Here is a 16,221-nt window from a genome sequence, read left to right on the forward strand (position 1 = left end):
AGTTGAAGCTGTGGATTAGATTTTCTGGTAACCAAACATTCTCCACATGTCCACGAACCCTTCTGTACAATACTTTTCTACCAAAGGAACCACCAAATTGCTTTATGCAGAGGTTGCTCACTATTTGAAGTAGGACAATAATGTTCAGATGGCACGGTCAGAGATAGTGGAGAAGCCAACTCAGTGAATGCAGCAGTTTACAAACCACAAACTACACAGCTATACCTTCAAGCTACTTAAAACCAGTTTAGTTGGCTTTGATAAAGCAGTATTTAATGAATTTTCAGCCTTGAGTCAGGACATCTATTCAGCTGAAGAACAAACAGAATACCTAATTATTCTCTTTTATGCACGTATACAATTTTTAAAAATACACAGAATTACTAGAAACATGAATCTGGAAAACTAAATCCACTCATGTTTCTGATTATTCACACACAATTTCCCCCTCTCTTGAAACAAAGCATTAAAGAGTTGCTTTGTAGTCCCCTACTTCACTCAATTTCATAGACATGCTTCACACTAAAAAGTTTTAACACCAGGATGCTTCTGCTCCTTTGATAATGAGACACAGCAAGTATGCCAGCTGCAATTTGAATATTGAAATAGATGCGTATATATCCTAAAGACTACACTTTTAATCACACAATTGTAACATCCTTCTATTACAGAAACACAGCCTATTTTTTTTAAAACTAGGGAAATATTGCTTGCATCAGCTATTGTGCACTGCATATATCAACAATTTTCAAAGAGACTGAGCATCAAACTCTCCTGTCAATGCCACTATGTCAGATCCATCTACCTTACAAGGTGCCTGATGTTGGAAGAGCCACTTGGAGATTCCTTAAATGAAAAGAGAAACCGTGTATAAAAAAAAACAATTATTCTCTTCTATGCTAAGGACAGTGGTGCCTGTGGAGTTAAACAAACTTTATGGGAGTAGACTGCATGGTGGACAGGAATCACATGAGACTACCTCTTCTTGCTCCAAAAAAAAAGCATGCCATCCCTAAGCCTAGGCTAGGGACAATTCATGTGGGCCTAGTGGGAATCCATAAGTATTAACTAAAACAGACACTGATAGCAAACCACTCAGGTTCAAACTAATTTACCCAGGGCAAAACCTAAGGAGTCCACTAGCTCTGCTAGTTAAAGTAAGGGTTGGAACCCATACACAGGTTGTTTGGAAGCAAACAGAGTAAGCAGCTGTGGTTTCACAAGAGGGGTTTTATCTAGCAGCCACATGTAAATTCCACTAATCGACCGACAGCAGCAGTAGTTTTAGAGATGAGAGGTCAAGCAGCTATAAATAAAGACAAAATACCTATTAATGAGATTGAGGTTGAAGTAAATAAACCACTAGTAAGGTTCAATAATTCACCTCAGTGAACATTAGGTCTTTGCTAATGCTCAAAACAAAAAGAGGCTAATATAAGTTTCTTCTGAAGGTTATTACTTCAGATTCTCCCTTAGTATTTTTACGGTTCATATAACAGTGGCATTTATAATATAACAGGTAATTCATTCATACGACAGCCTGAAATACAGATTAATCAGGGTTCTTGACAAATGAAATTAATTTTTGCAAAGTTAAAAAAGCAATTAAACTTCTCATGACATTTCCCCCCTTTGCCACTGACCTATTTTTGGAGCTATATAATGTACTTATGCCTGAAGGGAATGCATTTCAGCCTGGGGGATGGAAAACTGCCACAAGCCAAAATTTATTCACAGAAAAGCATGAGGCATTTAATGCTGTCATCTATGCAAGGAAAAAAGTTCACAAAGATGTAGGGATGATCATGAAGGCTCTACCAGAACCTGAATGTAATTTTCCCCATACCTCTAATTCTGTTATCCTTCCAAATGGCCTGATCTGTAGTCAGTATTACAAACATAGCAAATTAATTTTGCAATAATTTCAACTGTAGAACAAAAGATGGAAAACTCACAGGGTTGTTGTGATGATAAAAATGGAGGAGAGGGTTTGGGCCCATATTGGAGAGAAAGGCATAAATGAAATTAACAAACAAACCTAAACTAGCGAAGAGCTTTTGCAAGTTTCTGGCAGCCACCAATTCATTCTGTTACTTTGGGGAAGGATGGTGGAGGTTTTTATGCATGTTGAATTTCAATATCAGACATCCACAACAATACATCATCTTTGAAATATATGCTTCAGAAAGCTATCATGTTATAGAGAGTGATTTGGGCTCACTGCAGAACACTCAGAGGACCCCTGTAACATATACATAGGTAATCTCTCTTAACAAAAAAGCTGGCCTAGAAGGGGGGGTGGGGGTGGGAAAGCTATCTGATCAGATCCAAATACTCGACTATGAAGTAACAAAACCAGGCCACATTCTTATGATCTGTATACATTTTACTTACTATATTATTTTAAATATTTTCTCTCATTTCTCCATTAATAATATTCAAAGCAGCTTATAATAGTTAAAGATACCATAAACACAGGATCCACAGTATTATATACAACAATTTTATGTCATATTAAAAGTAGCAGCACTATGCAGTGGTTTGGAGTCAGACTAAATTATACTCACACAAGGCACCACTGTCAGTGGAAAGGAATGCCTTGCCTCCCTTCTGCACCATCCCCTTGGATTCTCCTGAAATGCTGCTCCTGGGCAGCAAGGACCCTCAGAAACAGCATGAGAGGCAAACTGGAGGTTTGCCACAGCAAAAAGGAATTGATCAAAACTACTCTACCCCTCCCATTAATGGAAAACCATTCTGGATTTAACATGTATTACCAGAATGAAGCAACACTCCAGCGAATAAACTGATCCAGCATCTAAATGATGACAGTAAAGGTGCCAAGCAAGCATCTCCAGATGTTCTGGTTACCACTACTGAAAACGCTCTGCCTCAAAAAGCAAGGAAAAATGGACTTCCAACAAAGATGGGCAGTTTAATATACGAGGAGGCATATAAGACTAGACATGGGTTTGAAAAGCTTTCAGCGCTTTCAAATGAGCCCTGAAGACCAACGTAGACATGACAGCACTCACAGGTCAGAGCCATGGATGCTGCTGCCATTTTAAAATGATTTCAAAATGCATTTACAGCCCAATCCTGAGGGCTTTTGTGACATTTTTAAGTTGCTTTAAAATGGTGGCAGTGTCCACAGGCCTGATCCATGGATGCCATCATGTTTAGTGTGGCCTGGAAACAAGCTACAAGTCACTGAACATTCTTCAGTGCAGGCGACCTAGGCAATCACATTTTGAAACTGCTAAAGTTAACAACCTTTCTCCAGAGACATTGTAGTAATTCATCTGCACAAGAACAGAACATGAATTACTATGTTGAGGCTACACCTTTCTAAGAAGCAGCACAGCTGGTGATACTCCAGTATTCCTAGCTAGATCTGAAACATCAGCAAACTGAAAATCTGGCCAATTCCATCCAGTTCTAGCTGAATGCCACCTCTTCGCTCAGTTACCAAGCTGTCCTGGCCCCTTCCCCACAGCGCCTAAAGTAATCAGCAGTCAACTATTCAACTATATTCCTCATTGAAGATTGGCTGCTTTGCAATGAGAACAGTGAAAGAAGAAAATCCAGGAAACATTACCTTCTCTTAAACGTTCCACTATAAATGTGAAGCCTGTCGTCCTTGGGTGCAAGACATACTCATATTTCTGAAGTCCATTCTTTTCAGCAAAGTCATTACTGCGGGCTTTAGTGTTTTCTAAAGATACAAAGGGCATAAAAATTGATTAAAATCAGAGCTTTATAACATTTTAGTATCAGAAAACACATCAGTGGAGACAGGGATCAAGGAGATTATAAAAATGCTTTGTGTTATATTAACAACACTACAAAGTACTTGCTTTACTTCCTTTTATAAACATAGAAGAATTCATCTCCATGATTTGTTCTTATTGTCTGTACTATACTGGCAGAATTTAGCCAGGAACAAACTATGGGATTCAAATCTCAAACTATTGATTAGAACACCCGAATCAAACAATGTTCCAAAACTTCAAAGATTCTACTGAGCAACCATTCCAGATCTCCATAGACAAAAACCAGGTCTAGTAAACACCAGGCAGAATTCTGAGTAGAAAGCATGGAGAGTAGAGAGTTCAACAAAACAAGGATAGCCAAGGGATCTTCACTAGAAGAATGGACATGTTGATGGAAAGCCTGCATGAACTTCATAGAAGACTTCCCGGATGGTTTCAAGCATGCTGTCACTGATCAACAAAGAGATACAGATGTCTTAGCAGAACATGTAGGACCCCTCCCCTGCCCCCCAAAAATAAGCCTAGGAACTGTATTCTGAAAGTACATCAGTTTAGGCAGTGATGTGTCATTCCTGGGAAATCCTGAAATTGATTTTTCCCCCAATGCAAACCATCTTAGATCTTTCACATGTTTACATGATTAAAATTTAGAAAACAAAACTGAAAAAGTAAGCCAAGTTATTTTTACGTGGTGGTTAGCGATCTCAGAAGAGACAAGAATAACTAGACTTAAATATTTGATTAAGAAAAAACTATATAGAGCATAGCTAATGTGATTTACAATGCAGAAGTGTGAGAGGAGAGTGTACACGTGCACACATTTATGATTAATATGTATAATGCTTAGACAGACAGTTAAAAAAAAGAAACTTCCCATTTTTCAACTGCCCTTTTTTACTGGTGTAAAAATCCACTTCTACTGTCAATGCCTTGATGTTTATTGCCTTGGGGAACCTATTTGGGTGGAAAGGCAGCATCTAACTATTTTGAATAATAAATAAAACTAACATCTTTCCATGTAAAAAAATAACGAATAAAAATCTGCCAAACCTCACTAGACGTGGGAAGCATTTTGGAGATCAACAACACCCGTGTATCATGTCTCACGTTCAGCGGCAACAGCATAAGAACATAAAGCAGAAGTCAAAAAGGCATCTCTAACAACAGATCTTCTTTAGGGATGATCAGGTTCTCCCAATCTGTCTCATTGAATACAAACCATCTTCTCAAAAGAGGTAATGTCAGACTTATTCATTGATTAAAATCCTAGAACATACCAAAGCTATTCCTGGGGAGGTACATTAGTGTTCTGGTATTACAGAGGCCCATAGAGAAGAAATATAAGAACATAAGAACTAGCCTGCTGGATCAGACCAGAGTCCATCTAGTCCAGCATTCTGCTACTCGCAGTGGCCCACCAGGTGCCTTTGGGAGCTCACATGCAGGATGTGAAAGCAATGGCCTTCTAGCATGCCGCAGCTGCTCTTGGTTACACCTGGTCTATGCTATCGATACACTGTTTGCAAATCTCAGATCAAGGAGGATCAAGTTATATAGCCATAGATTGACTTCCTCACTATAAATCTGTCCAAGCCCTTTTCTTGAAAGCTATCCAGGTTAGTGGCCATCACCACCTCACTGTGGCAGCATATTCCAAACACCAAAATCACACGCTTAGCATGAAGAAGTAAGTGTCCTTTTATTAGTCCTAATTCTTTTCTCCCCCAGCATTTTCAATGAATGCCCCTGAAAGTTCCTAGTATTGGCAGAGAGAGAGAAAAATTTCTCTCTGTCAAGGCATTTTTCTTTTCACTCCCAATGCATAATTTTATAGACTTCAATCCTATCCCCTCAGATCGCCTCTCCTCTCCTTTAAACTAAAGTTATTCCCCAACGCTGGCAGCCTCTCTCTCTTCCTCATAAGGAAGGTGCTCCAATTCCTTCAATCATCTCCTCGTTGCCCTTCTCTGCACTTTTTTTTCTATCTTCTTCGATATCCTTTTTGAGATGTGGTTTACCTTCAGAACTGGGAACATTAGTACTCCAAGTGCTTTGGTCGCATTCACTGCTTCTCATATATAGGGCATGACCAATCCTTGCAGTTTTATTTTCTTTATCAACTCCTTTCCCTAATTATCCCTTAGCATAGAGTTTGCATAGTGCTTTTCACAGCTACCGTTATGCATTGAGTTGACTTATTCCCATGGGAACTATCAACTAAGACGCCTTAAAATCCCTTTTTTCTGGTGCTCAGGCCACTGATAGCACTGACCCCTGTAGCGTGTATGTGAAGTTTGGATTTTTTGCCCCTATGTGCATCACTTTACATTTAGCTACATTGAACTGCATTTGCCATTTCTTAGCCCATTCACCTAATTTATCAAGGTCCACTTGGAGCTCTTCGCAATCCTTTGTGGTTCTTACCACCCTACATAATTTGGTATCATCTGCAAACTTAGCCACCACACTATATGTCAATCATGCTGATTTTTACACTGCATATAAAAATGTTGAGATAAGCATGACAGTGTGAAATAGAACTGTGGTATCTCTAAAATGGCAATGATATTTCATAGCTGAAAAAACCTGACCAGAATATAATGCTCCCAGTCATCAGTATTTGTACGGTGTCTACTGTCAGTTTTTGAAAACAAATTTCAGCATTTCAATTAACTTCCAAGCACAATTCTAGTTGCTATATTTAAGAGCAAACATTTGAAGTTGGTTAATTATTATTCTATTCATGATTGTGCATGTAGAAGAAAAAGATCAACCGGTTACCTTGCCATCACACAGCATTACTTCACCTTGCAACCTGCTCTAAGAATAACTGGATTTGCTGCTCTTATACACATGACAGAAACAAGTGTATCCAACTATCTAGCAACCTCAAAGTTCTAGCACTATGGCACATCATGACTAACTATGGTGCAACAGGTTGCCTTGCTAGCTGATACACCTATTGCGGTGATGCTAGTATCGAAGGCAAAGAAACAAATACTGCAAGACAAAAATATTAATTACTACCATCAAAACTCAGTATTTTATATTTTCTCCCAAGCCTCCTTGTTCTCAATTCATCTTTATTGACATCATCACCAGTATGCTCCCATTCAAGCAGGCTTCAGTTATGAATACCGTTAAGAGGAGGAAAGAATCAATCTCTTGCTAAGTCAATATTGCTTCTCTCATTAAACATGCATTCCAGCATCCCAGAGGCGTGGCTGGGCCAAACTGTGCCCGGTGCACAGTCTATATTTTCCGCCCCTCCATGCCCCCCCGCTGCACCCCACCCCCTCCCCATGTGGCGCCCCCCTTCCCACACTTACCTTAGTTCCTGTCCTATAGTTCCTGATGGGAACTATACTTCCCAGGAGACCTTGTGAGCCCCAAGGACTCCTGGGAACTGTAGTTCCTCAGGCTGTTTTTAGCCTGTACTGTGAACAGGCCTTTTTTCAGCCTGAAAAAGTTCTAGGAAAGGAAAGGAACTAAAGTAGGTGTGGGAAGGAGGGTGGGGGAATGCCGTGGGGAGGGGGGCACCGCAGGGGAACGGGGGCACCGCATGGGGAAAGGGGAATTTTGCACCCCCCACATGACCCAAAACCATGTGCCCAGTGCGTGGCACACCCCCACGTCCCCTGGTAGCCCCGCTTCTGCAACTTCTAAAATCCTACTATATGCCCTGGTCATCTTTCACCTTAGATTACTGTTACTTTCTTCATTTCACTTAGAACAACAAGTTAGAACATAAGTGGAACTCTGCTGGACCAGACCAGTGGTCCAACTTGTCCCAAAGATCCTATTTTCCTTTGACACAATGTGAGCAAATCCCACTATCCCTGCAGGGGGGCCAGCTTATAGACATATGGCATAGAGGCCAAGGCCTCTATGCTCCTTTGTTGTTGCTTCTTTGCACTGGGCTTCACAGGTTTGTCACATTTGAATATAGACATTCTCTTTACTTATCATGGTAGAAGAGCCATTGATATACTTATCCCTCTCGAATCTGTCTAACCCCCTTTTAAAACTACTAGGATCGTGGCTATCACTACATCATCTGGCAGTAAAGTCCAATGAATTACTCATTGAGTAAAGAAGTATTTGTCCTGTACCATCTTAGTATCGTCCTTCCCCTATTTTTATTTTATTTTATTAAAACATTTATCCAAACCATAGTTCAAAGCAGCTTACAATATTAGTTAAAAGCACTAAACCAGCAGCTAAACCAACAATCAATGTTACCAGTCTCACTGCCACAGAATGGGATCTAGATATGACTGTTCTGAGAAAGAGGCATTCCTGCTGCAGCCCCCTGACCAGAGTTATCAGGAGACCCTGAAAGAGTGAATCTGCAGAAACCATGACATACACACATACCAAGAACAAGAGACTTCCATTTAAACAAACAGCAGCCTGAGCTCAACTCATGTAACAGAAATATTTTCACCGTGTTAGACATACAGAGGGGTGCTTACAAACCATTTAGTACTTTAAAATGTACTTTATGAAGTGTGTTCAAATTACATATTTCAGCTACCAGCCTTACTCCAATCACATCCAGGAAACTTTAATTGTAATGAAAACTGGTGTTCTGAAACATTTAATTCTCTCAGTAAGGAGTTTCAATGCAGTTTACAAATTCCTTTCCTTCCTCTCCCCACAGCAGACACCGGGGGGTGGGGGGTGTGTGTGTGTGTGTGTGTGTGTGTGTGTGTGTGTGTGTGTGTGTGTGTGTGAGAGAGAGAGAGAGAGAGAGAGAGAGAGAGAGAGAGTGTGTGTTCTGAGACAACTGTGATAACCCAAGGTAACCCAGCAAGTTTCACATGTAGGAGAGGGAAATAAACCTGGTTCACCAGATTAGAGTCCACCACTCACATGGAAGAGTGGGGGATCAAACCCGGTTCCCTAGATTAGAGGCCATCACTCTCAACCACTTCACCATGCTGGCTCTAATTACTAAATATCAGTCATGCAGAACATACAAGAAAGCCATTTTTAACATATACAACATAGTGGATATATCTTTTTCATTTGTTTCGCAGATACAGAAAATGCAATTGATCGAAGTAACTATTGATTTTAAATTGTGATGTTTTAATTATGACTTTGCAAATTGCCTTATCCTACATGCAAAAGTGGAATCTTAATAAATGAGCAAAGTGTTACTCATGAAGTCCCAGTTAGTCCCTTGTATAGTTATATTATGGTATCATGAATTGTCTGATAAGATTGTTACTGTCCGTGAAAAGTCAAACTTGTATTTTCCTTGTACAGGTTTATAAATCATATAACAGGATCAACATTTTAACAACTTGATAACAAGGGGACAACTAATTTAGTATACCTGTGAGATCAGTTCCTTCAGGAAAGAGGAGAAGCTGCAGAGGTTCGTGAATGTCACAGAAATAATCCAGCATATTTTCAAAATGATTTTTGTCTTCTTCCCATTTCCTCTGAATGAAAATGAAGGCAGCAACTTGCATCGCCCAACCTAGGATAAGTTTGTGAAAATTTAAACAGTGCAGTATAATTTCCTTGCTTGTTCCCATTCGTAATTCCTTGTTCCCAAACCTATGAATCCATTCTACTAACAGTATAGCCTTTCTTCAGGGCAGAAAGTCCAGTTCTGGTAGAAAGAGAGTGTTCGATTTACAGAGGGGAAAAGAGCCTGTCTGGCTCTAGTCCGTACCTTCACATCTACACCATTAGTGGATCTCTTTCAAAGTGATACCCTTATTACAGAGACTTTATATTATTGTATTTGGGATCCCCTGTGTGTGCATTATTCATTGTTTTGTAGTTATTTATAATATGTATACTTTGTTGTTGTTTAAGAGTTGTGGTTCTGTTATATAAATGTTTTCATTATTTTCATTAAAAATAGGGTGTTCAAGTTCGCACTAGAGCCTGACAGGTTCTTTTCCCTTCTGTAAATTAGATACTGTCTCTGGCTCATTATATATTTTTAGCAGAAAAAGAGTGTTCCCCTGGAGGATGCTACCTTGCATGGGGAAGCAGGCTTTAGCGTGAGCAGATTGGATTCATAGGTTCCAACCTATTGTAAGGACTAAGTTGACAAAACATTTGAAAAAGCCTCTGAAGGTTGTGACAAAAAGAAGACATTGCAATGGTGATTGTAATTTTAAAACCATATGTGTGAACAGTTCCTTGCCAACAGGCTACATTGTACACTTCTAATCTGCTATCATTAGTGAATTCTTCTGGGGATGACATTTTCCCAGTAATGCAAGATAAAAGGCAGAGAATGCATTTCAGTTTGCAAATATACAATATCTAGGTCCCATCTGCCTTACAGCCTCATAAATACATCAGCCAACAAGACAGACATTTAGTTCACTTGGAGGTTTAACAAAAGATCATAGGACAACACATTCTTGATGTCAGAGGACCATCCACTTCACACAAAATCTTCCACATGAAAGTTACTCTATATGCAAAAATGGATTTTCATCACTCCTGTCCCTCACGCATATTGGCTGAATACATCATGCTAATCTGAGCGGCCCCAGATCTAAAAAAGCAGACAAAGAGGCCTGAGGTCTAGCAGAAGAAGCTGTTATGCAAAGAAGGTACAAAAGATGCCTGCGTCCTTGTGGCACTCACAAATGAAGAATACAATTCATTATGAAACTGTCTGGATGAAAATTTTAGTCTTTTTTGGGACCCTGAAAAGCCACTTTGGTGGATTCCGCACAGCATATGTATAACAGGTTGCAGTTGTTACCAAAAAAAACCCCTTTTCCTTTTTCCTGTCTGCATGTGCACCCTTCTCCTGTTCAGGCAGTGACTGGAGTTCATGGAAACAATCTGGGTTGCTTTTGCACCTTTGCACAGAGATGCTTCTCTTTTTTTATTTCCTGCAACTCATGCGTAGTTGTGCAGGCATGCAGAAATGAACCCCTGCAGCAGAATCATTCCTCCCATTGGGCAAAGTGGGCAGCTGCCCAGGGCGCCACCTTGTGGTGGGCAACAAAATTGCAGGTTCGTTTGTGTGGGATTTTGTATTTTCAGTGTTTTTTTCCGTTTTTGGCCTGCAGGGGGCGCAGATTTTAGGCTAGCTAGCAGCACCAAAATTTCAGGGATTTTTTGGGAAACTCTCCTGATGATATGACCCAGGATTGGTGAGGTTTGGTTGCCCTTATGGACTTCCCAGAGGAAGTGCAGGTTCTGTCCCCCATTGTTTTAATGGGAGCATAATGGCGGAGATGGGGGCTACACCTTTGAGTGGTTCATAACTTTGGACCCCCCCGAACCGAACTTGCACCCCAAACCTGGGTGCAAGTAGTATCATCAGTAGAGTCTCACAAAGATACTCTGAAAATTTGGTGCTGCTATCTTAATCACCGCACCCAGTTATCAACGGCGGGCACTTCCCAAATTTCTCCAGAGATTCTACTTTTAAAATCCACTCCCAACTTCCTGCCAATGCTTTCTTTCTTTCTTTTATTATCTCAATGTCTAATAAAGGTTATTATTATTGATTATTAAGAGTCCACCCCTTCAGCATGGCATGGGATTTAAAGGGAGAATTCTGAAAGAGGATCCCTAGTTTTAACATTTGAAAGGGACGCCGAGCCTTCAGGGTGTGGGAGAATCCACACTAATTTGCAACAGCATCAATTTTCAATATTAGGCTAACTTCAGACCCTAGATATCTCCCTTTAAGGTGGAGTTAAAAGGAGAATCCTGGAGACTCTCTAGTTTAAAACCACTCATTGAAAATTTATGCTGTTTGGGGTTGGATCTTAGTATCACCTGAGCTTAAAACACAGGGGCCCAGATTCTCCTTCTTAAATCCACCTTAAAGGGAGAATCTAGGGTCTCCAGTCAGTAGAAAATATTTTCTGACAAAGTGATGCCGTTTCCCCCAATTGGGGGACTGGATACAATAACATAGAAATGTTTTCCATAGCAGTAATAAAACATTTTGAAAGCATTTGGAAAATTTCCAAAATTTATTTCTGCCGTGTGGCAGTACGGTCCATTGCTGTAGTTCAGATTTCGGTGAGTTGGGGGATGCTTCTATAATGCTGATGGTGACTTCTGAAAATGACCTGGGTGGAAAAGAAAGAATCAATGCTTGATCATGGTGGGAGGAGGGTGGCTTCACCCATTGGGGGCATCAAACCCAGAGTTTGCCCAGGGCTCCAGCTCTTGCCTAGGTAATCGTGCCTTCTGCCCTGCAGCCAACATGCCAGAGAAGCTGGGTCCCAACAATTTGACTGAAACTGCACTCATGCGTAGCTTCACATTACATGTCTGGCAGACAACAAAAGAAAACAAAAAGGGACCTCCTTGCAATGGCCAGGCAATAATTAATGTTTTGAGGTAGATCTATATGGTGGTCATACTCACTGTCACAGGGAGAAAATGTTAACTTGGGGACTCTAATTATGATAACTATTCAGAGAATCTGCCGTCAACAACTGGCTAGGAGCAATCTGCACAGAAACAGAGTGAGCAGGCATGCAGATTATCCAAACGACACAATGGTGCAAGTATTTTGACGGCACAGAACATAAAGTGAACATGCGGAAGGGAGGGAAATAAAGCCTCTCCTGCCCGTTGTGTTTGCACAGGAGCACCTCCAACCTGGGAATGTGCAAAAGGATTGCTGGTTTAACAGTTTCTGAAAATCCCGGATTGAGGGGAATAAAAAAGGCAAACTCATTTTGGATATGGGACCTGTGCAAAGTCCCAAACAGTTTATAGAATGTCCTACATCCATTATATTTGACCTGTGCAAAATCCACCGAAGAGCTTCTTGTCTCTTCAAAACTGACATGTTCTGTGTAAATTAAAGGGCACACTTAACATGTAGAGAATACAAGGCCTTCTCTTTCTTAACTTGCAGTCCAGTGGGGAAGGGGATATAAGAGGCACTATGTCTTGATTCAGGTGGAAGGAGGTATTCTTTAGTAGAAAGTGAAGACCGGGTGTGAAGCACAACCTTCTTGGGAATCATGAGGAAAGGCAGGCCTGACTTGAGCGCTTGAATCTTTTTCACTCCCCTGGTGGGTGACATGCATCACAATACAAGTTTTTCATATAAGAAGGAATTCATACCTACAATCAGGAATAAATTAGAACCCAACAGGGTTACTAAGAATTAATGCCTGTCTTATACATGTATGATTATTACTTTAAAAATCAGTTAATGAAAGTTCTTTAATCATAGATGCTGTTCTTTTAACATATGGTATGAATTTTTTTCTCTGCTGAAGAAACTCAGCAGTTTGGACTAGATGGTCATTAGTTTCTCCAGCTTTTTAACCATTTGTTCGTAGCTAGCATTTGATGGAAACAAATGATTAAAAAGCTGGAGAAACTAATGACCATCTAGTCCAGGGGTAGGGAACCTGCGGCTCTCCAGATGTTCAGGAACTACAATTCCCATCAGCCACTACCAGCATGGCCAATTGGCCATGCTGACAGAGGCTGATGGGAATTGTAGTTCCTGAACATCTGGAGAGCCGCAGGTTCCCTACCCCTGATCTAGTCCAAACTGCTGAGAAACTTAAAAATCAAGTTTTTTTTTTAAAAAGCAATTACAACTAAGCAAGCTGCTCATTTACCCAAGACTTATTTTGGTTCTCCACAGCAAAAATGCATAGCAAGGATGAAGCTCATGCTTCAGATATATCTGGTAGAGGTCACTAAGATGTAGACAATCCTGCAGGAGTGATAACACTGCAGAGAACACTTTTTAGAAAGCACTTCCAAATCTACCTCATATTATAAATAATTCTAAAGTAATTAAATCCGACAGCACTTGATGAAATTGCTGAAACACATCATATGTCACTGTTCCAGAAAGAATTCACATATCACTGTTCCTCCCTTACAACAGCCCACAGCCTACAAACCCAAAGCTATTTATACAACAGTATTTGAATGTGGCCAATGTTCTTCACCAGCCATAAGGTCTCATCACTGATTTTTCATAACACAGGAAGACACTTCCCTTTATGGAAGCATGAATTTACACTTGACTGTCCCATGGCCATTTTTCAGTGGTTTTGTGTGTGGGGTGGGGTGGGGGGGGGAGGCTTCTGTGCTTGGCTTAAAATTAATTTGGCATACAAAAATAAATTACTCAGGTCATACTATGAGGACTTTACCACATTAAAAATCTTACATGGAAAACAGCATTCTGTGACAGGACCTTTCTACCAGTTGAAGCGACCCACACAGCCTCCTATGATTTTGGGGAACCAAGACCTTTTCTTCAGTTACAACATGTTTTTAGGTAGCAAGTGTAAAGGCTTTGGTGCCATGAGATAAGTTTTGTAGAATACAGATATCCTTGAGGCAGGGGTTATATGTAAACAAAAGAAAGATTTATATTTATAGGTTGTTTTTAGAGAACAGAACAGCAACATAGGCAGTCAAAGGGCAAACCTGACTGAAGCACATAAATTTAAGATTGTTATAGCTTCAGAGAGTGGTTTGATGGCTAGCAGTTACAAACTAGCTTTCCACCAATTAGCCACCAAGTTGGAGCCTTACACTTACACACAGACACAAAGAGGATTTCACCTAAACCTGACTGCCCTTTCCCAAGAGCATGGCATGAGGTCTGACATTACAGAGGTAGGCCTCACAGCCAGCCGCTCTGTCCTCTCCCAGAGGAATTTAACTACTCTGCCACCCTACCAGGCTGATCTAACCTTTGAACTGCTCTCATGTTGAGGCAGACCCAAACCATCATCGCCACCTCCCCAAGACAGACCTGAACCCAACTCTTCCTGTCTCCCCCTACCCCCGGCAACATTTCATCCAGCCTCTGAAATGTGAGTGGATGCTGGAACAGCACTCTATAGGCTCAGGGATGAAAGAACTGTGTGGATGATTTTTCCCTTCAGAGGCAGGATAGCTTCCTGTCCATCACACCTTCCAGCTTGCATCATTTTCTAAAATATAATAGCTTACACATTTAAATTACTGATCTAGTCATGTAAGTAATGGTGTGTTATCCTCCTAGACATGCAATGCAAAGTAAACAGGGAAAAGCCAGTTAGCTACATATCACATGCTTGAAAAGAAACAAGAAATCCCCTTGCTGCAACTCCTAACAAAAACAAAGGCTTTGTAGGCTTTGGGATAAGAAATAATTGACTCCATTTTCAAAGTATTCCATCATCACAACTACGGCACAGTACTCTTGTGGAATTTAGCCATGCAGTCATGCTGTGCTAAAAGGAAAGACTTAGTGCATAAGGGCAACAGATTTCCCTGGCTCTAGAAGCATGATTCTATATGGGTGATGCCCACACTGAGGTCTCAGTGTTGCCACCAAAAACAAAGAAAACAGCTTTTGACATTCATGCATTTCACAGAAAACTTAATTTTGAGCCTTTAAACTTCGCATACTTAATTCTTCATCCTTCCACCCTACTACTCTTATCTTTTTGAAGCAGAACTTTTGATGAAGAAAAGAGGAACATCTATCTAGAATAATTCCAGTATGGCCACTGAAGGGATTTTCACTTGAATATAACATTGCTATTATACCCATGAATCCTAATGATAGGAGGATTCTGAAAGAAGCATTAGCAACTATATTAACAAAATAAAATCTGAAGTCTTCCTTGCTTATCTTAAAGAATAAGAAACTTAAAGAATGTTTTAAAACATGAAAGCAATGAAAACACTCTCTGTGATTTCTTTGTTTATTGTCATTACATTAGCTGATTGAGCAATTAGTGAACTGTATCATACATTCCACAAGTTAATTGACAAAGCGTAATGAAGAAACATGATTATATTGCTCCTGCTACTATTAAAGTTCTGCTGAGATGGAAAACCTGAAACAACACACACTAAAGCAGTATGGAAATAAATATTCCCATTTGACTTCAGTATGCATATAAATCAATCACAGGCATAGCAAATCTCCTTAAAAACTATCCAAGAATATGGCAAAACATCTCTGATATTATCAACTGCAAACCAAAATAATGATAAAATATGATAGCATGGTGGATCCCACTACTCTGTTCAGCTAAATACAGAGAATTCCTTCACTGGGAGGAATTTCCTTTTGGGACATCGACCTAATGTTTAAAGATTAAACAAGACTATTTCCCCCTTCATATAGCTCCACAGAACCACAGTTTCAACTAACATGGTAGGAGCTGTCAGGATTTTCCCCATGTTCTCTTCTCTCTTTCGTCCCCTGGAGAAATGATACTGAATTTATGGGATTCATGAGGCCAAGAGAGTGTTACAGATACCATGGATCACAAAAAGAAAAGAAAAAAGCCTGAACTGTCCTTAGAAACTAAAATGACTTAACCAAGGCTGCTATACTTGGGTTACATAACGAGAAGACAATAATTACTTCAAAAAACAAACAAACAATAATGCTGGGAAAAGTTGAAGGCAGCAAGGAAAGAGGAAGACCCATCATGAGATTGACTGACAC

General features: G+C 40.2%; 1 protein-coding gene across 4 annotated transcripts in view; it reads right to left on the reverse strand.

Moving 5' to 3' along the window:
- LCLAT1 (lysocardiolipin acyltransferase 1) overlaps positions 1-16,221 on the reverse strand; it is a 98,193-nt gene that overhangs the window by 54,882 nt on the left and 27,090 nt on the right. For all 4 annotated transcript variants that reach the window (XM_048509825.1, XM_048509903.1, XM_048509734.1 and 1 more), the window contains 2 exons: positions 9,118-9,264; positions 3,599-3,715 (listed from right to left, as the gene is read on the reverse strand). In XM_048509825.1, the coding sequence (XP_048365782.1) occupies positions 3,599-3,715; positions 9,118-9,264 (264 nt within the window). The remainder of the gene's footprint in view (positions 1-3,598; positions 3,716-9,117; positions 9,265-16,221) is intronic.

The sequence above is a fragment of the Sphaerodactylus townsendi genome, linkage group LG01 (genome assembly GCF_021028975.2).
Source record: "Sphaerodactylus townsendi isolate TG3544 linkage group LG01, MPM_Stown_v2.3, whole genome shotgun sequence".
Taxonomy (NCBI): Eukaryota; Metazoa; Chordata; class Lepidosauria; order Squamata; family Sphaerodactylidae; genus Sphaerodactylus; species Sphaerodactylus townsendi.